Raw genomic sequence first — 25,523 nt, forward strand, 5'->3', positions numbered from 1 at the left:
GAGCCACCAGTGGCACATGCAGTCGTCAGCATGATAAGGAAAAAGAAAGTGTCTGAGATGGAACAGACAGGGGGGGTCTGGGGCAGAAGTGCAATTCAGCAATTCAGCCTTTCCTGCCTCTAATGACCAAGAACCCACAACAGGTAAAACAATGAGCTAAATGGCTGAGGAACCCCGCCAAGAGTCAGAGAAATAAGTCTCGGAACATTTGTGGCTTTTAATTGAGCTATCATGGTTTATAATAGTATTAATATCATTGCTCTCTGCTTACAAAACTACCACGCGACACCCACTCCAGAGTGCAAATATCCCACCACTAGGGTCCCTGGATTCTTTCTCTCTGCCTCCCCCTAACCCTGCCCCACCCCATCCTAGCCTCAGTTCTCAGTGCCCCGGGCAGTATCTTATACAACATTCATAGAACTCTCCTTACATCCATCTCTAAATTCAAGTTATTCAGAGAGGACTCAGCCTTTAAAAAAAAAGCTCAACAATTTATGCTTTATTTGTTTTGGTGGGGAGGGGAGGGAAAGTTGCACCAAAAAATGACAAGTTTCAACAACCCCAATTACAGCCTCCACTTCCCTCCTTATAGTTGATAAATTTTACTTTTGTCACCTAGCTGGAATTGGCTACAAGGACATTCCCTGCCAGCCAGCCACTCATTCATTCAGTGATAATAAAATTTCTAAGAATCTGTTCAACATTCCATTTACATAAAAAGGAAACTATCTAGTAATTTCTTTCACAACCGCCAGTAATTTATACATTCCAATAGAGATATTTACCTACGACTTCCAAGGTTGTTGTGACATTTGCGGATCCAAAAGTATTATTGGCATAACACATGAACACTCCAGAATCATTAACTCTTGCTGAGCTGATAGTCAACTTTTCCTGACGTACAAATTTGAAGTTGTCCTGGTGCCAGCTATTACTCTGTACCTGTGCTTTCGTCTGCTGTTTCAGAAGGGGAGGGGGGTTAAAAAAGAATTAAAGATTACCATAAAATTCATATTCATGATCTTTCCTGGATAAATTAAAAATAGCAGCAATTAACTTCATATTAGCATTTATTATACACTTAAATAAGAATAATAAAGCATCGTGACAAGTCTGTCATTGGAACAGTTCATATTATAGGATTATGTTGAATGACAGTCATTAACAATCATTGGAAAAATATAAAATTTTATTTCTTAATAACCACAGCATAGTCCCTTCTAAACTCCACAGTGATACATTTTTTTCATTATGAGTTTTAAAGTTAGGTGATAAATATCACAAAACAGATACTTGATGAATCAACATACTTATGACTTACCAGTATTTCCTATAATTCATTTGTATTTTATATTCCAGTGAGTGAAAGAAAACACATTGCTAAATAACAATCTTGTTCTACCTTATTAACAACTGTGCTATTTCCAGTAAAATAAAAATAATTATATTGTCAATAACTAATTTGGAAATCCTATGGTTATTCTCAAAATTTTGCCAACTCTCAAGGCAGTTCCAAGGTACATGAGACATAAGATCAAGGCCCAAATTACTCAAGCATTGGTTGAAAAGAAAAGGCATAAGTTTTCCGTTATCTCACTTAGTATTCATCTGTAGATAAGACATGAAGAGATTTCTTCAAAGGCTGAGGGGGGGGGAGAGAAGAAGGGGCAAGGGGGACCCATAATACAAACTATAGCTGCCCTATGAAAAGATTAAAGGGAAGGATATATTGTTTTCTGCATCTTTCAATTTTTTTTGTATTTTTCTGTCAATGCACACAATCCCCCCAGAAAGAAAGTAAATAGGAGCTGAGATTGATACAGAATGAGATCGAGTAATTTGTCGGCCAAGCTATGGTGAACCTCTATAGCACCAGAACATTCTGACAATACAGCAAATCAGAACAATTATTCTAGAAAGCAATCTGGCAGTCCCTTTCTACCCTAGAAAGTAACAAAAGCAAAAACTCCAAAATGTTTACTGCCATAAACTCAGGTATATATATCAGGTATCATATCTGTGACTGTGCTGAAATAAGAAAAAAAAAGTTTCTATTATATAAAAAGTGTAAGTGTATACAGTAAAACTATAACCCTGCGATAATATGATTTTTTTTTAAGATGCAGGTATATGAACTGGTCACATGTTGCTACTGAACACCTGAAATATGGTCATCCAAATTCAGTGTCAGAACTAAATTATGTGACAGATTTTGAAGTCACAATATGAAAAAAGAAAACAAAATCTCATTAATTTATGCGGACTACATGATAAAATATTTTATAATTTTAGGCCAAATAAGACACATTATTAAAATCAATTTTACATTTTCAATCCTCTGCCCTGTGCCTACTAGGAACTGTTTAATGACATAGGAGGTTTGGATTATATTCTTACTGCCTAGTAAGACTACAGAGAACCATGGGATGATAAACTATTTTTAACTCATGTTCCATTTTGGGAATTTTTTTTTTACATTAAAATAAGTGCACATAAAAGCTGACTGCCAAAGTGGAATGCTTCAAAATAAAAGAGAAAGTTGTTTTTGTTGTTAACTAGCAGAAATCTCAGGCAAGTTAAGGACACCACTGGCCGGCTTCTAAAATGGGGTGAAGGAACAAAGATCTCTGAAGACCTCTGCAGTTTGACACACAATAGAGATTTGAAGCTACCCCCTATTATTTGTTGTTACAGAGCTAACCCGGCAGGTGGTCAGGCTCGAGTCACAATACAGGCAGTGCGACCCTGCAACCCGGACTACCCACCTCTAAGACTCTTCTGATAATTGGCAGCAACCTGCCATTTAACTGCATAAGATAGACTTTATTTAATAAGTTGCAGTAATAACATGAACACGTTTCCCACTTTCTCGCATCACAGGCTTCTCCTCTGCAAAGGAAGACCCACAGTGGATAAAATGCTTCTAGATTCAGGCATTTTTCTTTGATACTTGCAAAAGCCTAAGTAGCATCTACATGAGGGATCTAAACAGGAACATCGAGATGTCAACACTGGAAGGAAGAGCTTGGTCATGCTGGTGGGATATTAACAACCCGATCCAAAGACCTAATTAGGACTTCATCAAAGATCACATGCTAAAGCAAGTAAAAGGACTGAGAAGCATTAGAAAAGCTGACCAAGACTCCCTTATGTTACCCAACCAACAAAGGCAAAAAACTAAAAACACCCTCTCACTTTACCCTCAATGACATTCTGAGTTACAGTTACTCTAAATGGCCAGAATCAAATACTATGGATTTTTTAAAATAATTTGATAGTGCTAATAGTGCCAACCATTCCAAATTAAGCCAAAGGATATCAATAAAAGATTCATGGATGCGCCTTGGCAGGGAGCCGAGAGCCCATCTGCAAGTCACACATTACATATTGTTTGCACCTGATTTGGTTTTCCTTAACCCTTAGAGGGGCATGCTGGGATTTCCCTTGGGTTCCCAGCACTGCAGGCTGATCCTCCAGTGCCAGTGGATTAATTGGGAATGGCATGCAAGGCCCCTGGGAAAACCGCTCAGAACAAAACTGCCTGGGGCAATTTAATTTCTCATCTCAAAAAAAGACTAATTTTCAAGTTATACAGATGTTCACACACACACACACACATACACACACACAGTCTAAATTGTTCTTTCATCTGAAATCAAGGATTATAAAAAGTCATTAAATATGGGACCGTGTTCTGTTAGGTAAAGAATCCATCCATAAACTATTGCTTTTATTAAATTATGGTTTTAAACTTGTTTATCTCAACCATTAACAACAAATCCATAGCATAATCCATTCTCATAGTCAATGGCTGGTTTCATTTAGCAAGGTATCATCCATCACTGGTCCATACAGCTACCATTATAATGCTCTTGTATTATGCTAATCACCATGGTTACTTATTTAACAAAGAATTCTTTAACAGGCATGAAATTGCCCATGTTGACTATATATGAGACCTGAGGAGGAGGAGAAGGAAGAGGAGAAAGAAATCATGTTTCTGTTTTCCAATGTAATACAAAACATACAGAGAAAAACCATTATGATAGCAAGCTTAGCTAGCCAAGCCTAAACAATTTTGACTGAAATCTCAAATCAATGGAAATCTCAAAGCAAAGTATTAAAAAAAAACAAGACATTTCCAAGACATTGTGGTTAATATTTAGAGGGAACATTTCCTTCAAATGTAAGTGGTTAAAATTTATTTTCATTTTAAGATATGATGGATCTGGTATCTGACAGAAAGTAGCCATTCAATAGGCATTTGTTAAGTGAATGAAAACCTAACCATGTGCAAATGTTTCAGATGGAAGATAACCATTTTATTAATAGGGCCTAAAACAAATAGAAAACCATTAGTAACTTGATCCCAGGTAATCAGCCCCAGGAGGAAATCAGACCCATCCAAGCAGAAACTCAGCTCCTCAAATGCAGGGGTCACTTTGTGGGGGAAGGGAAGGACTTCCAGGGGCACAGTTGAGATCGTTGGGATTTTTTATATATATATTAATATGGAAGAAAAGGGCAACTCTTGCCCATTTTTGAATGTGTTCTAAATATGCTGGTCACTTGTCGTAAAAATCATGGAAGAATATAGTTAAGCACTCATTTTTCTTAACTTTCCTAACTTAGGCATTCAAAGAAATAGCAAGAGGTAAGATGAGTTTGAAAGGCTGTGATTCAATTACCTGACAAAATGCCATTTGGTACTAATAATGAAAATACACATAGACGTGATTTACAGAAGGTGTGATAAAAGGAAAATTAAGCACCCAACATACTTCCTGGGAGAGGCTTGGCAGCCGTGATAGCTCCAGCACACTCAACAGAAGCTATGGAGAACCTTATCATGACCCCCTCCCACAGACAGCAACACACTGGGGCGAATGAAGCCAAGAGTTCCCTCACCTGACTGTTCTTTATCCACATTGATTCCACGAAACTAGACACATCCTGTATCCAGCAAGTCACTGTAAATTCTTCCCCTTCCCGAAGAAGTTGGCTTGGTTTGGAGACAGTCACAATGGGCACAGCTTTGATGGCTAGAAAAATAAAATTTTGGCTTTCAAACAATTTGCTTTAGTAGAATCTGGAATTTGTTCTTTACCATTATGCCTCATACTTGGCACAGCTTATTTTGATGTCCTTTAAATAAAATACCAAGTATGGTACTAACAATTCTGCATTGTTTGCACCACTGAAGACACCAACGATCAAAGCAGCCTCCTCCTTCAAGTAAATCCATTGAATTTACTTGAAGTCCTACTGAATGGAGAGGTGAGGAATGCTTTGTTTGAGAGGACAATGCTATTCCGAAACAGGTAAATATCCTGACAGGGCAAAGTGGCATGACCTTCCAGGATTCATTCGGATGTGACCCACAGCCAGTGACACTTTACACCTAGTGGACTGGTGCAATATACAAATATCCTGCTTATTTCTTGAAAAACCCTGTTTTAAATAATCAGACTTGTCTTCATTTCAATGAGCATCCTTTTCCAAAAGCCTAGAAAACACCAGCTTAACAGCTAAATATCCACCATTACTGAACTACAACAAACCTAGAAAGAGAACCTAGATCTCTTCCTGCTCTAGAGGACACCACCAGAGCAGTCAGGATCCCCCTCCTCCTCAGAAGAGGAAGTTCTGAGAACTCATTAAAATGAAATAGCTGAAAAGAAAGCTGATGCATAAGGATCTCAAGGAATGAATAATCCGGATGTGAATCAGAGCTTCCCAGTTTCCCTTGGAAGTACCACTTTGTGCAGTGTAATGGCTTTGTTGGGAGGGGTTGGGTGATTGGGTTTTGTTTTAGGGTGTCAGGGATGGACTCAAGGGTCTCACCCAGGCTAGACTGCTGCACAACCAGAGTTGGGTTCCCATGCCACATCCCGGATGCCCCTTTGTGTAAGCATGAAGTGTTTTGGTAAAACTGGGAGGCTTAAGGACCACCCCCCTAGACGGTCTCCATGGGAACCCATGACAGAGAAGCTGTAGGCGGTCATGGAGGAGTACCCAGAGGGTGGGGTCTGAGGAAGCTGGGACCCCACATCTCCAACATGAATTTGAAGCTCAAGAAATGGAGTTTCTCTCAGCTGTCAGAAGGATGAGACAAAGTTAAGAGAAGAGGCAGATGGCCAGGGTGTGTCCCCATCCAGACCTGGGGAAGAGCCATACCTGCCCTCACTTTCAGGGTGAATTTTGGGGAGAGCACTTTTTTGCCCTCGTGGATGGCAGAGCAGTGCAGGCAGAGCCGATCGTACTCCCGCTTCACGTTGTGAATGGTGATGCCCGCCTTGGGGTTGGCCACAAACTTCAAGTTGTTAGGAAGGGACTGCCCCGAGCAGCCTGTGAGCGAGAAGTCAGTCACCTCTGGGTTGGTCGGCAGACAAAGGACCAGCGTGTCCTCATCTTCTTTGCCAAACAATGGGCGGTCAGATTTGATGAAGAGCTTGTCAGGATCTAGAAGGGATTAAAGAAAAAAGGAAAAGAGTCAGTACCATGGCAAGGTACTGACCTGCAAGAACCCTTAAAAATGCTGATTCTTCTATTAACTGGCCCAGGGGTCTCGGCCACCTGCTGGCCTTTCCTTTGCAATCAAAGTAGAAGGAATGAATACAACACAGCAGAGTTCACCGTCCATCAGCATTTCCCTTGTGACAGGCACTCCACAGGGTCATCAGTCACTTTATCTCCATTTACTGTATTGTTCTGGGTCACACTTGGCTGTGCTCAGGGATCACTCTGGTGAGGCTCCAGGAACTGTACAGTGGCCAGGATGGAACTTTAGTTGGCCACCTGCAAGGACACAGCCTTAGCTCATGGTGTGCGTGCTCGCTCTCTCTCTCCCTCTCTCTCTCCCTCTCCCTCTCCCTCTCCCTCTCCCTCCCTCTTCCTCTGGCCCCACTTTATCTCATCTAATCCTTAAAACATATCTCATCTAATCCTCAAAACATCCCTATATGAAGGGCACCATCCTAATCAATCAGCCTTCAGAGAAGAAGTAAAGGAAGCTGTTTCACACACAAGTGGAGTCTTTCCCAGAGCAAGAGAGTCCCAAATTTGGGGCAGTGGGCACAGAATCCCACCTCCAGTGCCATTTTTACCACACCCTAGGTGAGCTCTGAAAACTCTGAAAGAACAGCTACTCATTCTCAACAATGCTTCAAAGAGTACTGGTCATGAACAGGTCCATCTAATCATACCTATGATTGTCAAAGGGATGTGACCCACAGCCAGTGACACCCTTCTAACCTAGAAAGCTGCTCTCTGGTGCAGTATACAAATACCATGCCTGTTTCTTGAAAATGCCTGTTTTTAAGTAATCAGACTTGTCCTCATTTCAATGAGCATTCTTTTCCAAAAGCCTAGAAAACACTGGATTAACAGCTAAATGAACACCAACTGCTACTGAACTACACAAACCTAAGTAGAGTATCTAGATCTCTAGAGGTTCCTCCTCTAGACCCTGGGCACAGACCCCCTTTCCAAAACCCCCTCCTCCCTGCCCACTCCATATGTAGCTTCTAAGAAGAATTTTAAAAAACCCTCCACAGGGGCTGGACTGATAGCACAGCGGGTAGGGTGTTTGCCTTGCAAGCGGTCGACCCAGGTTCGATTCCCAGCATCCCATATGGTCCCCTGAGCACCACCAGGAGTAATTCCTGAGTGCATGAGCCAGGAGTAACCCCTGTGCATCTCTGGGTGTGACCCCCCCCCACCAAAAAAAAAAAAAAACACCAAAAAACAGCCCTCCACAGAAAACCCAGTGCAAATGATATGTGGGCCTGATTCTATTCTTTATATTCCTTGAAAGGCATGTGCAATTCTGGAAATTAACTAAGTTTAAATGCACATGGGGACCTAGGAGTGTCAGCAAGCCTGTGGAAACTTCTCAACTATCTAAACCCCTTTTTAAGAGCAAAGGGTATTAACGATCATTAAAGTAAGACATTAGGCATGGATGACAGAGCTTCAGACCAATTAGGCTGTCATGTAAGCAAAGAGAAACCTCAAGTCTACACAGAATAGAGTTCTGAGCTTTAGAGTTGAGCTCACAACTTACATTTAAGTTTTTGGGGCCACACTCATTGGTGCTCAGGGCTTACTCTTGGCTCTGCACTCAGGAATCACTCCTGGCAGGCTCGGGGAAACCATATAGGATGCCAAGGATAGAGCCTGGGTTGGTCACAAGCAAGGCAAACATCTTATCTGTTGTGCAATAGCTCCAGCTAATTGTTTTTTTCATTTGTATTAAGGCACTACAATTTGCAAAGTTATTCATAGTAGCGTTTCAGGCACACAATGTCCCAACACCAAATCCCACCACCAGTGTCACCTTCCCTCCACAACTGTCCCCAGGTTCCCTCCCAGCCTGCCTCTTTGATTGGCACACTGTTAAGCTGGGTTGCCATAGTTTCTATCTCAAGCTTGCGGTGTTGTTTGCTCTGTGGTTTGGATATAGATACACACAGCACAGTGCGCCCAAGAACCCTGACCCCTGTCTGCCTCTTACTTCCCCGCTAAAATTTGTTTTTAAACAGTCCTTTCCACCTGGAATCAGATGCTCCACACAACATGAATTTTGACATGACTGAAACATGCCATCCATCATTTAAGTTTGACCTATTTTGAAAAAATTTATCAAAATGAATTGTGCACCTCTCAGTCTGTGCATTTACTCTGCAAATGAATTACTGCATGGAGATTGACTACCATGGCTTGGTTCTTTTTTTTCTGTCCTTTGAATTTAGCTACTACAATTCTCCACTTCCTGAAGGCTATAATGTAGGTTAAGTATCCAATCATCTTAAATAGGTGATAATTTAATTCTAAGTTACTGACAGAGACTTCCCCTGTTAAAGGAAATCCATGGATTTTATGACATTGATTTGGTGACTTCAGCAGTTTTTCCCCATTTGTTTTCCCCAGTTGTCTCTCCATTCTATTAATCCACAGGATGATGCTTTTAGCACAATCTGGATAGACAGTCATTTCTTCTTTTATTTGATTTTGGCCACACCCAGCAATGCTCAGGGCTGACTCCTGGCTCTGCACCCAGGACTAACTTGGAGGGTTAGGAAAGGGATGGGTGTTGCTATTGGGAGGCTGGGGATCAAACCTGGGTCAGTCATGAGCAAGGTAAATGCCCTAATGCCCTATAACCTCTGTCCTATCACTCCAGTCCCAGCAGTCATTTCTTATCGAATGTCCAAGAACAGCATACAGGTTGGCACATTGATGGAGCCAGGCCCAGAGGCCAAGCTGTGTGGCCTATCGGTGAATATTTCTTCTCTGGACTCTACCTCAGAAAGGACAGTACATGAACTCTGAGGCACAGACAATGTCACAGCCAACTTCTTTAAATGGAACACATGAACCAGCTTTATTCACCACTGACAGAGCTAAGCTTTGGCCACTCTGTCTCCCTAACAGTCACAAAAGACAGGCAAAGCAGGAGACGGAGACCCCGGGGGTTGGTCGGCTCTGCAATTTGGGATAAATGCATTCCTTTCGCTTCTCCCATGGGTGAGGGCTCCTATTCAGCCTGTTACAGTGATAGCCCCATCCAGCCACCAAACCAGGACAAACAAGAAGCTACAAGCCAGGTTATGATCTAAGATTTAGATGCTGAAATTTGGGGGGAACTTTTTTCTCTCCCCTAACAAAGAGACACTCCTCCCTAAACCTTCCCCAGCAAACCTCCACTTGAAATGGTATTCACTGCACAAAAACAGCTGAATCACTGGATTTGTCCCAGAGAGCAAGGTGTCAGACTCCAGCTGCCATTTTTATCTTGCTTCTAAGTGATCGCAATGTTTTACAATGGACCAACTAACATTTATTAAGGACCAAAGAGGAGTAAGGGACAATTAGCTCACTGAAAATTTTTTCTGGAATTTACTCCCTGAAAGTGGGTCAATTCTTTTGAAGTGTCAGTCTGTGGGGGTCTGTAGAGGCCCTTTGTTCCCTGAAGTGTCTTTACTAGATGGGGGTGTCTGGGATCTCAAGGTATTAAAAAGTAGATTTCCCAGAGGGCCTAATAAAGTCTCAGGGTTGACCACAAGCCTCAAGACAAATGGACCTACGCATTGTAATCTCATTAGGAACTGGGGCACAGTCTGACAACCTTCAGTTGGTGTTAAAGCTACAATTTATCAAAAGATGGGGAAGACTGACAAACAAACAAACAAAATGTCTAGGCTTCCTAAACCCAGCCAGTTCTGTTTCATCTACAGCTCTGTCATCCTTATTTGTGTTCGTCAAATGCTGGGACCAGTGCCAAACTCATAGGTGTAGTAGAAAGGCTGAAAAACCACCTTGGTTATAAAGTGCCAAATTGGAAGAGAAACGGGACATTGGAGGTGGAAAATATACGCTGGTGGTGGGAAGGGTGTTGGAACATTATGTGGCTGAAACCCAATTCTGAACAACTTTGTAACTGTGTATCTCACGATGATTCAATAATAAAAAAAAAAATCTAAAAAATCAAATTAAATTTAAAAAAAAGAAGAAGAATGAGGGGCTGGAGCATGAGCACAGCAGGTAGGGTATTTGCCTTGCATGCGGCCAACCCAGGTTCGATTCCCAGCATCCCATATGGTCCTCCGAGCACCGCCAGGCGTAATTCCTGAGTGCATGAACCAGGAGTAACCCTATGCATCACCGGGTGAGACCAAAAAAAAAAAAAAAAAAAAGATCCGCAAAAGCAGTCTTTCTCAAAATTGGGATCCATAAGCCCCCCGCCCCTTGGGGATACTAGGCTATTCTGAAAAGTTCACTGGTTAAAACTGCAGCAATAATAGAGGAGGGAATGACATGCAACTGGAGGTCAACAGGCAGGATTGGGGGGGGGGCGGGGGGGGGGCGGGGCGCCGCACAAGGATGGGGAGATGGCTGGCCACAGGAAAGAAAAAGCTGGTAAAACACTGCTAGAAAGCATAATTACTGGGGAGGGGGGGAGAAATCAAGTCTTTACCTTTCACAAACACATAAATAGAGCTGCTAAGGCCAGCTTCATTGATGCAGGTGTAATTGCCCGTATTGGGGGCCTCAGCGCTGTCTATAAGCCATTCACTCTGAGTATTCTCATTCAGCACATCCAGGGATGCAAAAGTCCACTTGACAAATCCAGGATCGGTGCAGAGCAGCCGAATCTCGTCACCAACACCAACTATTAACTCTGATTGCGCTGGCTGGATGGATGGAGGAGATGGTTCCTGTGGACTCACAGATGGTTGTGGAGAGCCTGCCAAGAAAAACAAGAATTGTGTTGAGTATGATCTTTCTATTTGGTAACATAAAGCCTTTTCTACAATCTTCCTTTCCATTTTCTGTGTTCTCTACAATAAAAATAGGACAGAGCGGCCCTGCTATTTATGGTGAGGAAGAAGAGATTCTTAAGTTCATCTAAAAAAACTTTTCTACAACTCTCAATTAATCCTGAAGGTCATGCTTGGTATGCAAACCAGGACGTGGTGGATGCTGTGACTTCTCTGGGTTAAATGTACAACTAAACCAAGTTTCCATTCTGAATATGGACTACTAACAATGGTCTGAGGACAACCGGCTTAGATTTAACAACAGCTACAAAAATCTCACAATGAAAAACAAATGAAAAAAAAAGTTATAGTCCTATCCCTGTTTAATTGTACACAACCATGATACAGCCTAGTTTTGTCTTACAGTTCTATTGATTAGTCATCTCCATGGCAGTGGCCTGTAGGACAACCTACACCCAAAAGAACCATTTGTCAATTTCAAACACTAAGCAGATATGACACTACCTCATAAATATATTTCTTTGTGGGAGAGGGTGGTGTGAGCACCACATCATAGCCAAAAAGTACTCAGGAGTTACTCCTGGCTTTGTGCCCAGGGGACCTGATTGGTGCAGGATCAAAGCAGGGTCAATGGCTTTGTGCCCAAGGGACATGATTGGTGGCAGGATCAACACAGGGTCAATGGTGTACAAGGCAAGTGGCTTAACCCAAATACGACCTGTCTACCCCCAAGAGCAGACCAGGAACTATTTCAAGGCAGATGTTGGGTTGCAGGCTGACTGACCAAATGGCTAGATAGGCTTCCCAGGGAGAAAAATTAGCAAGAAGATGCAAAATTTAGCCCAGAGATGGGAAAGGTCCAGCTCCAACTGGAAACCATGGGTTCTGGCCGCAGTATATGATGTTCCAGATACGTATGTATGCTTCTCCTTGGCTGCCTATGACCAATTTGCTGTACTGTGTGACACCAAATATTACAAATATCCAAATGGCTCTTGGTAGAGAAAAGTCTTCCCAAACTGCTTTAGACTGTGAATATAAAACATGAACCTTTTCATTCATGCATGAATACAAATTATATCCGTTCATTAATTATATGCAGAAGCAAGGTGCTGGGGAAAGTTCATTTATGTGTGACATGTGATCCTTACACTTCAGAGATCCATGAACATTGCACTCAAATGTCCAAACAAATAAATGAGACACAGCTACAAGATTGTACTTTAAACTGGAGGGAAGGGGGGGTGTGAGCAGGATATTCACAGTATTAGAGGAGTCTAGAAAAAACAGACATGCACCACTGGTATTAAATGACTGTAGAAACACAAGCCCTTTCAGCACTAAGCCCACATGAAATAGACTGAAGGGCAGCTGTGAAAATCTGCAGTATTTTCCCCTTTGCGATCATGTAACACACCTCAGGCTCACTAAGAGGTTAATTTTTAATTCATTTTCAGATTGTTGCCAAATTTTTCGTGACCTACCTCTCTCTCCTCCTCCACATACACTCAGTTACATGAATCCATGTGAGGTTATGACCGGTAGTTTAAGAAGCTAGGCACCATGCTATTATTAAAGCAGAGGTTCCAAACTTATTTGGCCTACAGCCCTCTTTTCAGAAAAAAAAGGGGGGGGGGGATCACATCACAACTTCCCCTGGAAATCAGAAGGGAACAAATTGAGAGGGAATTGCACCTGTAGTCACTGCCTTTCCAGGCCCATCACTCATTCTGGTAAAGACTGTCAGAGAAAAACCCTAAAAATGGTTATGAAGTAATGTGGCAAAAAAAAAAAAACCCAAGGTTGACCAGATGCCCAGGCTGGGTACAGGAAATGGAAGCAAGTTTTCAGCTGGGAAAGGGCTCAGTGGCTATCGGTGCTGGCCTTGCAAGTGTGAGCCACGAGTTCACTCCACGGAGCCTCCCAAATATGCATAAAATGGGGCGCAGAAATGGAAGCCCAGATGCCTGGGACCCCCAGCACCACCACGGGAGATACTGTCTCTGGCAATAGTTAAAAACCAGGTCCAGAGGCCCAGGAGATGGCTTCGTGGCTAAAGTACCCACCTTGTATATGTGAAACTATGAGTTTAATCCCTGGTGTTGCCCATATATGCTAAGCGTGATCCTGGGAGCTCTGCCACTCAGGCCAGAGGCTCGACCTGGTGATCCCTGGGAGCACTGTGGTCAAGGACAAGAGCATTGCAACCCAAGAGGCCACCCCACAGCAATGCAACTGTGTGGATGTGTGGAGGCCAGGCACCCCAACAGCAGCAATGGAGCAAAAGAAAAGGGGCATGGGGAAGAAGAAAAGGTTTCTGGGTGGGGGGGGCTGGGCCAGCAGCATACAGAATGCCCTGGAAAGCTTTCAGTCAGTTCTGCAGAATCTCACGGTATGGACTCCCAGGGATGGGACGTGGGTGCCACCAACACACACCAGGATGGACGGTGCCACCAACACACACCAGGATGGACACTAGCACTGCCCTGATTCAGAAGCCGGAGTGAGCACCACCAAACAGGTGGGAAAGGGGGCTGGGAAGGAGTGCAGAGGCTTCCAGGGAACTGTGCAGAGGCTCGCGTGCTGTAAGGGAAGAGGAGCAAGGGGAGATGAATGGGCCAGGAGAGACCAGGGCTATTCCCAGCTGCCACCCGGGCAGTGGATGGATCGCTCACCTTACGCCCAGATGGTCAGATGGTGGAGGCAGAAAGGCTGGTTTCAGTGAAGATAAGATATGGGAGCAGGTGATCAAGGCTAAGGACTGTGGGGAAAGAGAACAGACTGAGGGTGGGTCTTAGAGGGCTCTGCTGGCCAAAGAAGAGCACAGAGGGGAAATTACAAAAGTGTACACATGCATGCACACACACAGACAAGTGCACACACAAACACACACAAGCCCAAGTACACATATGCACACCCAGGCACACACATGCCAAAGCACACAAGTATAAACATGCCTACGCAAGGACCTGCAGAAGTACACAGATAAGCAGGCACGCGTGCGCGCGCGCACACACACACGCACACACACATAAGACCGACTCGAGCAAGCACACATACTCATCCAAGACAGGAAGAGAAGAGATCAAAGAGGCAAAGAAGGTAATGCACAAGGCTTCAAAGGTAACACGGCTGGGCACTAGATGGTAAACGCTGAGAACAATGAGAGAAAATGATAAAAGGGACCCACATTTGATGAGAGACCACAGGAAATTCAGGAGTAACGATCTCTGCTATCTAGGAAATCCTTTTTGCTTCTCAGTTGAAGGGAAAAACAACCATCGACGTTTCCAAGAGCGGGCTGGGGGTGGCAGAAGGCAGAGAAAGAGAGCTACAGTCCCACATGGTTCAAAGTGATGCAACCCAGAGGCCCAATTGGCATGTGAAGCTAGGAGAGAGGGATGTCGTGAAGGTGCTCAAAGATGGGGTGAACCTATCCCCTAGGATAACTGGGATGGGAGCTGCCTCAATCCCAGTGCATTACTCAGACAAGATCTTCAGGACTACCCTGGCATCAGCCACTGTCTGCGGTTGTCACAAGAAGCTTTTTCAGTCGGATGAGGCCATCAGCAGGCTGGAGTCCCAGAAGGCAACCATAAGGTCATTATAATCATCAAATGTCACTTTTAGCACCCACAGGAGACAGGCTGCTGGGCGAGGCTCCCAGGTCCACTGAACTCAGCCTCTGAATGGAGCCAGCACAGGAAAGTATACGGAAGCCAAGCAGCCAGGATTATTCTCAGAGTCACTCAGAACACTCGAGAACACTCCACAACACCCCAGAATGGGAATGGACACAGAAAACAAAGGGAAACACTATAATCTTATCTCTCCCCCCTTTAAAAAACAAACAAACAAAAGGTAGTTTGGGGCTGGAGTGATAATTCCAAGGATGGAGCCCATGGCTGGTACACACTATCCCCCAAGTCCCATCCACAGCATCACAGAGTCCTCTAAGCATGGGGGTGGGGGGGGGAGGGTCCGGTTGACCCCAGCAACACTGGCCCAGCACTGAACTGTCAGAGGCACACAGTCAGGCCCCAGGACTGCCACACCGTGTGAGGCAAAAAGCAAAAGAGCAGTTCAAAGTGAATGTGAGTAACCTGCATAAAAAATTCCATGCAGAAATTCTATTGCAGAGGAGGGCCAGAGAGAGCACAGGGAGTAAGGTGCTTGCTTGCCTGACACACAGCCAACCCGGGTTCAATCCCTGGTATCAAATATAGTCCCCTGAGCACCCCCCAGGATACACATGTGTCCCTGAGCACAGAGCACAGAGAAAGGCCTGTGTACCCCAGTACGTGGCTCCAGCCCCCAATAAACATTTTACCAGCCTTCCTCCCATCAGCCCCAATTTTCACGTCCTGTGGTGAACAGTCCCACCATCTTCTCCAGGGGCTCCTCCTCATGTCTCCACTCCAAGCAACAAATCCCAACTCCCTTTCCCTGGCACCCGCACATCCAGGCACCCCTTTCTCTGCTGCAGTCCCGACCCAGACCCGACACCTGCCCCCTCTCCAAGAGACACCCTGCTCTCCCTCCACCAAAATCTCCACGTCACCAGCCTCAGCTCCCATGTACCCTGCTCCTCCTGACTTACAGCCCGGAGGTCCCCAGGCTGTGACCTGCCTTTTATACAACCTAACTACGGACTCAAATCCCCAAAGAGAGACCTCAGGATGGGTCCCTCTTTGACAAAGCATTTTAACGGGTCTGATTCCTACCTTTCTTCCTGGACCCCACCATCCTCCCCCTCCAATAAAACACAGTCTCCGACTGACTGGCTCATAGTCCTGTTAGGGGTTTCCATTCCTTGTGAAGCCCCTCTTTCTGCTCTTCCATCCACCTGGGCCCCCAAAGACATACCTCCACTGAATCGAAAGGTCCTGGCATCGTGGGTGCTGTTCATACCACTGCAGGTTGACCTGTCTTCACTACATCCTGGGACACATTCAGGCTTGCCTTCATGAGCTTGTTCAGACTGTCCCCAGAGACCATGTCAGATCTTACCTCCTTTCCCTGAGCAGAGCAGTGTCAAATTCCCTTTACGGACTGAACACATCCAAAACGGGACAGGATAGGTCCCCAGACACCAACCCCCTGGAACCACAGTCAGCAGTCCACAGACTGAGCCCCACTCCAAAGAGGATTCGGGTCTGGTCCCTTTCTCAGGGAAAGACAAGTCAAATTGATCCAGGAAAATGGCATCAAATTCATCCAGGAAGATGGTCACGGACCTTCCAAAGATGGGCCTCCAAGTGGCAGGGCCTCCATTCACGCTTCGCTTCTACAGTTTTCGAATATTCTTCAAAAAAGTAATTACCACCAGGTGCATTCCGGGTTTGGATTCCAAAATAAATTATTTATATACTCAACTCCCAGAATCATAGTACAAAATGAGAATAGAGCTGATATTATGGTGGGATTATGGGTAATGTTTATTCTTTTTTTTTTCCCCAAAAACTACCTTGAATGTTGTTATAATGTTCTCGTAATAAGACTAGAGACTCATGTTAAAAGATAGATGTATGCAGTATGTAAGAGAGAGAGAGAGAGAGTGTGTGTGTGTGTGTGTATAATATACAATTCAGTGCCAATAAGGTATTCCAACTGAGCTGAATGCTCTGAAATTACGCATTTGGGAAAGCATCCCTACACGGCGCGTACTCAACAAATGTTCGTGGAAACAGGTTTTAGCTACATCAGGACTTTTTTGCATTAGCAAATGTACTTCCTAAATAATCCTGGGCTTGAGATAAGATTGAGTGGGTTCTTTCTGTTCTCTGAGCACATGGTAAATGAAGGTGTCAAAAAAAAAAAAAGAAAAAGAAAAGAAAAAAAGCCCTGCGAGACGAGACAGCAGCTCCTCACACTGAAGGCTGAGGCTGGTCAGCAAGTCTGTAGCCCTGGACTCCTGCCCCAGTGCTGAAGGGAGAAGGTGGCAGCCTTGGCATGTGAGGGGCATGCACAAAGGGCACAAAGGCAGGCACAAAGTCAATAGGAACAATCCCTCTGATCACCTTTATGACCCAGAAAGTTGTAAAAACGTTCAGACCGCGCCCTGAAAAACAACTTTAGGTACCCAAAAGTAGCAACCACCCAAGGGGACAACAGACAGAGGAGCATACATAAAAGGCATTCCTTGGGGCTGATGCTACAGTACAGTAGGAGGGCATCTGCCTTGCATGCAGCCAACCTGAGTTCAATCCCCAGCACACCATATGGTCTCCCAAATCCCACCCGGATTCTGAGTTCAGAGCCAGGAGTAAATCCCTGAGCAAAACTAGATGTGGTCCTCAAACAAAAGTAAAGATAATAATAGTTAAGAGGTGGCTCAGAGCAGCATCTTCAACAGCAGGACCCCTAGGCTAATCCAGGCAGACACAGGTAATAACTGCATCCGTTGGTGGGGGGGAGAGGGGACAGACAAGGGATGCCCAAGACAAGAGGCACACAGGAAGCGAAGTGTGTGTGTGTGTGTGTGTGTGTGTGTGTGTGTGTGTGTGTGGCGGGGGGAGGGGGCAGAAAAATGATGAGCAACTGCCCTGCACGAATGCACTGCAGACCGTTTCAACCATCCAGCCTCACGCCTCACAGGGAGGCCCTGCCTCCCAGGCTGTGACATCCATAGGCGTTGGCGTTGGCCTCAATGTCCGAGATGAAGTCGCCTATGCATGTGTCTCAGACAGTGTTCCTGTCACTGTCTATACAGCAGAACAACATTCAGCCATTAAGAAGCAAAATTCTAGGGTTGGAGCAATAGATAGCACAGCGGGTAGAGTGTTTGCCTTGCATGCAGCCAACCCGGGTTCGATTCCCAGCATCCAATATGATCCCCTGAGCACCGCCAGGAGTAATTCCTGAGTGCAAAGCCAGGAGGAACCCCCAAGCATTGCCGGTTGTGACCCAAAATAAGGGTGGAGGGGAGTGAAATTCTAACCTACTACACACATATCTCACCAGAGACCAGATGTGGCTTGAGACTTGCCAATATTGCATGAGGAAAAACACGCATGGCCCTTCAATTCACACCCAGGGAGGGGTGGGGATTCTACCCTCCAACTGTTTCACAAGCAGTATGTTTTGGAAATAGAAATGAGAAAAGGCAGACCCGCAACTTGGGAGGGGTGAGGCCCTCAGCGACCCTGAGAACTCACACTGAGCTGACATAAACCCCAAGGCATAAATACAGAGCAGCTGTTTATCTTTGGGGGGTGGGGGCGTGCTTCTAGCTTGTACTCAGGAGGGCCAGGGGTCCCCACCCGTGACTCTCAGCCAACTGGACCCGGGACTGTGTTTTGATAGTGGTGGCAGGGGTGGCTGGGAGGCCCATGTGGTGCCAGGGACAGAACCCAGGCCAGGCGCACGCTAGACATGCAGCCCAGTCACTGAACTATCTCCCTGCCCCATCTTTGAAACAAAATAAATAGAACACTCAAAGCATACCTGCACGCTCTGTCACCTATCACTTAAATAAAAGACAACCTAAAGCGGCCACCAGAGAGATAGTCCAGTGGGTAAGGTGCTTGTCTTGTACATGGCCCACCAAGGTTCGGTCCCTGGCATCCCCTATACCTCCTACTGCACTCCCCAGCGCTGCCAGGAGTAATTCCTGAGTGCAGAGCTGGGAGTAACCTGAGCATCACTGGGTATGGCCCCAAAACAAAATTAAAAGCAAGAGACTCCAGACGGGTCTTATACCGCGCTATACACATGGGACATCTTGCCAGGCTCAGGATTCTCCCCCAGTCAACCCATGTAGGGTACCAAATCAGTCACCACGGACACTTTCCAACCACCCCCCCAACCCCCGCCCAGGACTTCACCTGCTCCCACACATCTGAAGCTGCCAGGATGGGATTTATAGCAGGGGTTGAAAGTGAGGAAGTCGCCTTCTCTCCTCTGAACACATAAAAGGAACTGGGCGACACCATGGGGAGGAAGAACCCCTCCCCGAGACCCCCGACAGGCCTCTGCTCACCAGGGGAAGTGGAGCAGGATGGGCTGCCAGGGGGGCCCAGCCCCCACCAGGCAGCTCAGCCTGCCAACGGTTCCCGTCCTGTTGAACCACAATCCATAAGACAAAAGCTGATCATCTGCCTATCATACTGTTTCTGACATACTTTTCTAGACCCCCTAGGAATAAACTGGATAAAAACCAAGATGGAAGGATCCTGAGTTGCCCACAACACCCAGGAGGCTTTCAAACAAATAGATGATTCTGGAAATAGAAGCAAGCTGGGGGCAGAGAGGGGTGGGAGTTCTGGAAAACCACCCCAAGTGCTCAAAAAAAATGCTCTTGTCTGACAGGGGAGAGTGTGCACATCCATTCTGAATGTCTGCACCACGAGGGATCCAGGGAGGTCCCCACTGGGCAGGGGAGGCCACACCACTGTGACCACAGAAAACCTTTCATTTCCATGTGCAGAATTGTGACTAGATAGGGATGGGAAACCCGGTCCAGTGTAGGAAACAAGCTCACTGCAAATGAAATGAGATACGGAGATAGTACAGCAGACAGGTCACTTGCCTTGCACATGGCTGACCAGGGTTCAAGCCCCAGCATCCCATATGGTTCCCCCCAAGCCCTGCCTGGAGTGACCCCTGAGCACAGAGTTAGGAGTAATCCCTGAGCACTATCAGGTATGCACACCCACCCCTTAAAAAAAAAAAGGTACTGAGAAGGAAGGAACATAGCCAGGAGTCAAAGGAGCGTTTTCCCTCTGCCTAACTGCAAGAGAGAAAGTTGGGGGGCAGAGTGGGGGAGAAGCTGGAATGGGAGTTATGTGCAAGACTGCACAGCCTACACAGCCAGAAAGAATTCGTCTGCACAGCTTTTATTTATAGATGCACTCGAGGCGCAGGAGTAATAGTACTGCAAGTGGGGCATTTGCCCAGCATCCCATATTGGTCCCCTGAACACTGCCTGGAGTAATTTCTGAGTGCAGAGCCAAGACTAACCCCCCGCATTACCGGGTGTGACCCAAAAAAGACAACAACAAAAATAATAACAATAAAGGTTCACTCGAGGAAGGGACTGGCCAACTCAAAAGTTTTCAAAGGTGAGAAGTGATTGAGCAGCTCACCCTAATGGAGGGTGAGCTTCTCAATCACTTCCACTAGCCCCAAAGTGCGAGCTCTCAGAATTCAAAACAGGGTTCATATCCACCCTAGCTTCAGTGTCTCAGAGGGCAGGAGGCACGGAGGGAGCACTGGGAGGGATGACTTCAAAGGGATGGAGAAGAAGCACAGAGGGAAGACCATGGGAACAGAAAGCGTCTCCCCAGGGGTGAGGGTACCAACTTTCTCAGTGTCCAATAGCTGCAAACTCTCTTATTGCAGGCAGAGGGTTCCTGATAACCAGGATTGGGGAACTAATAAAACTTGCTTAGTCCTGAAGTAGCCCAAAGACATGAGACCCCCCCCCCCATTCCTTTGAGATGCAAATCCTGAGGTATGGTGGCAAAGGAGAAACTGAGGCATCACCCAGAGAAGGGTGGACCCTATCAGAGGATACCGGAGACTCTCAAGGTCCTGACAAGAATATGAAAGGGCCGTCTAGGGAGTTCATAGCTTTCCCAGTGACAACACAGAGATGAACTCCAGGCCAAGACAATACGGAGAGATTATACACAACCTTCTTCCCCAAAAGTCTCCCTGCCCGCCCCCCCATTTAACCTTCTCCTGGAATTCTTCTCTGCGAAGGAAGGCGATGTTTCTGGAACATCTGTGCCCAGGTGAACAAATCCTGCTTTTCTGCTCTACTGCAAAAAGCAGTTCCTCGCCCCAGCCTGCGTTCACATCTCCCCCAAGAATTTGGGTGGGGGAGTTCCCCACAGCATGCAGGACAAACAGGCTTCACAGGCAGCTTGGCGGCTGCCCCACGGGGCTGGTGTGAAGCAAGCGTTCAGATGTGGGTGCTCAAAGAGTCCACTGAGACCCACACCAGGCGGCGGTGGGCTGAGCAGAGAGGCGGAAGCACTGTTTGCTCCAGGATGCCTCCCTCGCTCCCCTCTTCACCCAAGGCCCCCCGCCACATTCTGTTATCTTATGTATGTTCTAGATCACATCTAAAAAATAGTCAGGGGCTAGAGCGATAGCACAGTGGGTAGGGCATTTGCCTTGCAGACGGCTAACCCGGGTTTGATTCCCAGCATCCCATATGGTCCCCTGAGCACCGCCAGGAGTAATTTCTGAGTGTATCACTGGGTGTGACCCAAAAAGCCAAAAAAAAGTTAAAAAGAGTCAATGCATGTGGGGGCTGGAGGAGGGGTTGAAGCCACCCCTGGTGGTGCTGGGAGGGGGTTGGGGGGGCTACTCCTGGCTCTGCACCCAGGGGGCTGTTCCCATCAGGACACAATGCAATACCAGAAATCAAATCTGGACTTCCTGCATGCCAGGCGGGTCAGTCCATGATGCACTCAGTGTGTTTTCAAGGAGCATAAATCCATGAGTTTTTCAAAAGAGTAAATCACCTATTTCCAAATACACACCACTCAATCTCTGCTAACTGCAACATCTAAAAGCCTCTTCCTGGAAAGAAGTTTGAGAACAGTCTTAAAATTTAAATGCATGACAAGCTCCCAGATTCACAATTCTATTTCCAAAGGCTTTCTGGGCAAGAGAGAGTTCAGGTCTATCTTTAACCTCATAATACGGATTAAAGCACCTATCTGGGTAGAGCTCATCATTAAAATCTACTCAGGTATAGACACAGGTAAATAATAACTACCTGACACCATCTCCTTCACTGACTTTTTGAAGTCTTGCCTACAATTCTCCTGTGTCTGGGGGGGGGGTGGGGGGGGGGGGCGCGTGGAGAATATAACTCCCTGGTGCAATGCAAATGTGAATTTCACTCTTAAAAAGCAAAAGCAAGAAAATTTTCTCTCTGCACTCCAGGTCTCAGTGCTATGTTCTGCACAGGATATTGACAACACAAAAATCTGTTTCAATATTGTGACAGTTTACTGTTCCAAGAAATAAGGATATGCCATTATAAAAATGATCAGCCATTTGGAAGTCGGTTTTAAATCACTAAGAAAGACTTCACCGCAGCCCACTTTAAAAAAAAAAAAGAAAAGAAAAGAAAAGAAAAAGAAACAAAGGCAGCTCTGGTAGTTGGAGGAAAGATTATGAACTAATTGACAGAAGGAAGCCCAAGGACAGAAATAAAAGCAGGAGCTTTGGTAATTAGCAGTGTGAGAGGGATCCATAACAAAGTCAGTACTTTTGAAAGGTGCCTTCTCGGAGGAGGAGAAGAGGAGGAGACAGTAATTGAGTTCCTAACAGGTAACCTGGGAGGGACCCAGGGACCCAGAACACAAGCACAGCGGAGGGGCTCACAGCACAGTGGATAAGGGGCACTCCCACCAACAATCACCATAAAAGTCAGCAAAGGCCAAAGGGGGACAAAGGAGCGACAGAGGGGTGGGCAAGACAAAGGGAGCTCCAGCTGGATAATGTGTGACCCCGTCCAGCTGCGGGAGGCCTGAGAACAGAGGTCTCTGGACGAGGCAGTGGAAAGAGGCAAAAGCAAAGGTCACAGATCCAGACACAAACGCAGTCACAGAATCAGCGACAGCACAAGTAGGAGACCCCAGGGGGCTGCAGGGCAGGGCTCCCCAAGGGTGGCCCGAGTCCTGCTGAGCCTGTCCTGGTGTGGGTGGTGCCCCTTGGGAGCAGGACAGGCTGACCAGCACAGTCAGGAGACAAAACCATACGAACCAGAGCTGATGGGGAGGTCCAGCAACCATCGATTTGCTCGAGCGGGCCCAGTAACATCTCCATTTTGAGACTTGTTACTGTGTTTGGCATATCGAATACGCCACGGGTAGCTTGCCTGGCTTTGCTGTGCGGGCGAGATACTCTCGGCAGCTCGCTGGGCTCTCCGAGAGGGGCAGAGGAATCGAACCCGGCTCAGCCGGGCTGGCTGTACGCAAGGCGAACGCCCCATTGCTCCGCAATGAAAGACAGAGATGGTGTTTGGAGGGGGAAGGGGGGGCATGGAGGTGTGGCGACAGGCTGCTCTGGGTCCTGAAAGGACAAGAGGAAGGAGAGAAGTCAGAGTTAAGCCCAAGGGGTCAGATCAGGCCACACAGACATCCTGGGTCCTGCAGCCGACACGGGCTGGGGTCTCGGCAGCACAGAGGGGAGCTTCAGGGGGATCCGTGGAGTCACGCAGGGAGGGAGAGGAGGGGCTGGAAAGAACAAGTCCAGGTGGCTGGGGCAGGTCAAGGAGATGCAGAAATTCCACCGCAGATGGTGCCCAGGGGCCTTCTAGAAGGAAGCTTGGCAGGAAGCAGTTCAAGGAGCAGAAACAAATGAAGCAGTGGCCCCCAAACGGCCATTCACACCCCTTATTCCAAAGCTTGGCGACACACTAGTATTGCAGACAAACTGAGAAGGGCGGGTGGGGGCTGAAGTCATGAGTTTTTCAGGAATTAACAAAACTAGAAAACGTCCCAGTTTTAGGGTAGCCCAAAGGCTTGAGGACCACACCTCTTTGAAGAAACAAATACTAAGTTCTTTGGAGGAGAAACTTAAGGCACCACCCAGAGAAGGGAGAAGCCTCTACAAAACAGGAAAAGCTGGAGAATCGAAAGGTCCTGATACGAATTTGAAAGAATCTAAGGGAATTTTTCCCCCTGTGACAATGCCCCGATGAGCTTCTCTGTATGAAGAGAACTCCATGCAGTTCAGAAGAACTTGGTAAAGACCCAACTCTTCAACCTCCACCCAGGAGACTGGCCACACCTCAACCCTCAGAGATAGACGTACTCTTGCCATGTTTGCCCCCTGGAAGACCCCGCGTTCTCTCTTGGACACGTCTTTCTCCCCTCACACTTCTCTAAATTTCTTTCAATTCTTTTAGGGGCCGGAGTGATAGCACAGCAGGTAGGGTGTTTGCCTTGTATGCGGTCAACCTGGGTTCAATCCCCAGCATCTCATATGGTCCCCCAGCACCACCTGGAGTAATTCCTGAGTACAGAGCCAGGACTTAAACCCTAAGCATCGCCAGGCGTGACCCAAAAAGAAAAGGAAAACAAACAAACAAAAATCCTCTTTTACTTCACCTTCCTATCTCCTCGTGAAATTCTTTTCTGGAAGGGAAGGTGATGTTCCTGGAAGGACTGACTTCCCTTTACTTCAAGGAGCCAGACTTCACTGGAGTCTGCCCTGCAGAACCATGGGCTTCAGGCACGGCTGGGCAGCTGCGTCTTGGGGCAGGGCAGGGGGATGGGAGCACTTATGCTGCGTAGGTACTTGGCGCAGACTTTATCAGTCCTGATGCTCACCAGGTCTTTTCCAGGAGGGTAAAATGGCTCAGCACTAGTCTCAAGGCCTCCTCCCTCATACTCCACCCAAGTCACCGACACCTCTTGGGGAAGAGAACCACGAAGCAGGTGACTTGCAACCCAACTTGGGGGCAGCCCAGGGAACCCGCTTTCAAGAGGAGGCACCTCTCCCTCCCTCGAAGTTAGCATCACCCACACCCCAGACCATCACACACCACTCCACTAGCACCTCTCTGTGTGGTGCTAGGGCCAGGGTATGACACTGTGGGTCACGGGGGAAGAAAAGCCTTGTCTGACGGGGCCAGGGGGGAGAAGGGAGTAGGGAGAGTTCTCGGAGGGGACAGAGAAGGAGGACAGTGGCTGCTGGCAGAAAGACATGAGTGCTCCCAGAGGGCTCAGTGGACAGTGGGGGCACAGACAAGAGTCACAGGCAGCTGCGCAGGGGCAGTATAAAGAGAGAAGGCTGGGGTGGGCCGGAGAGATAGGATGGCATTTGCCTTGCGAGTGACCCCAGGTCGTCAAGTCCTGCAAGCAGTGACCCCTGAGCAGAGGGCCAGGACTAAGCCCTGAATAGTGCTGAAAGCAAGCAATCAAGCAAGACTAATAAAGGAAGAGGAGGAGGAGGAGGAGGAGGAGGAGGAGGAGGAGGAGGAGGAGGAGGAGGAGGACACCTACAGACCTGAGGCTTCAAAATCACTGTGTCTGACTTCAAACACTGAAGGATATGAAAAGCACATGCACCAGAGTTGAGAAAACACAACATTTGAGTTTTTCTATGCTACTGACAGTCTCCTTGCTGAAATATCTTGATGCACAGAGATTGCCCTAGCCATGGACCCTATGTCACCATGGATAGGGAGGTATGACAGGCTCCTGGGTGCTGGAAAGGGTTGTACCACAACCCATGGGGTGCACTTCTCAAGGGAAGCAGGGTCCATGC

The 25,523-nt window shown here is 46.7% G+C and overlaps 1 protein-coding gene across 4 annotated transcripts in view; it reads right to left on the bottom strand.

Moving 5' to 3' along the window:
- Positions 1-25,523, bottom strand: part of KIT (KIT proto-oncogene, receptor tyrosine kinase) — a 99,284-nt gene that overhangs the window by 45,841 nt on the left and 27,920 nt on the right. For 3 of the 4 annotated variants that reach the window (XM_056111240.1, XM_056111239.1, XM_056111237.1), the window contains exons 2-5: positions 10,982-11,251; positions 6,181-6,465; positions 4,912-5,045; positions 789-960 (exon numbers count right to left, since the gene is read on the bottom strand). In XM_056111240.1, coding sequence (XP_055967215.1) covers positions 789-960; positions 4,912-5,045; positions 6,181-6,465; positions 10,982-11,251 — 861 coding nt within the window. The remainder of the gene's footprint in view (positions 1-788; positions 961-4,911; positions 5,046-6,180; positions 6,466-10,981; positions 11,252-25,523) is intronic. The other variant, XM_056111238.1, reaches the window with a different exon arrangement.

This window comes from Sorex fumeus, unplaced genomic scaffold (assembly GCF_029834395.1).
Source record: "Sorex fumeus unplaced genomic scaffold, SorFum_2.1 ptg000013l, whole genome shotgun sequence".
NCBI classification, from domain to species: Eukaryota; Metazoa; Chordata; class Mammalia; order Eulipotyphla; family Soricidae; genus Sorex; species Sorex fumeus.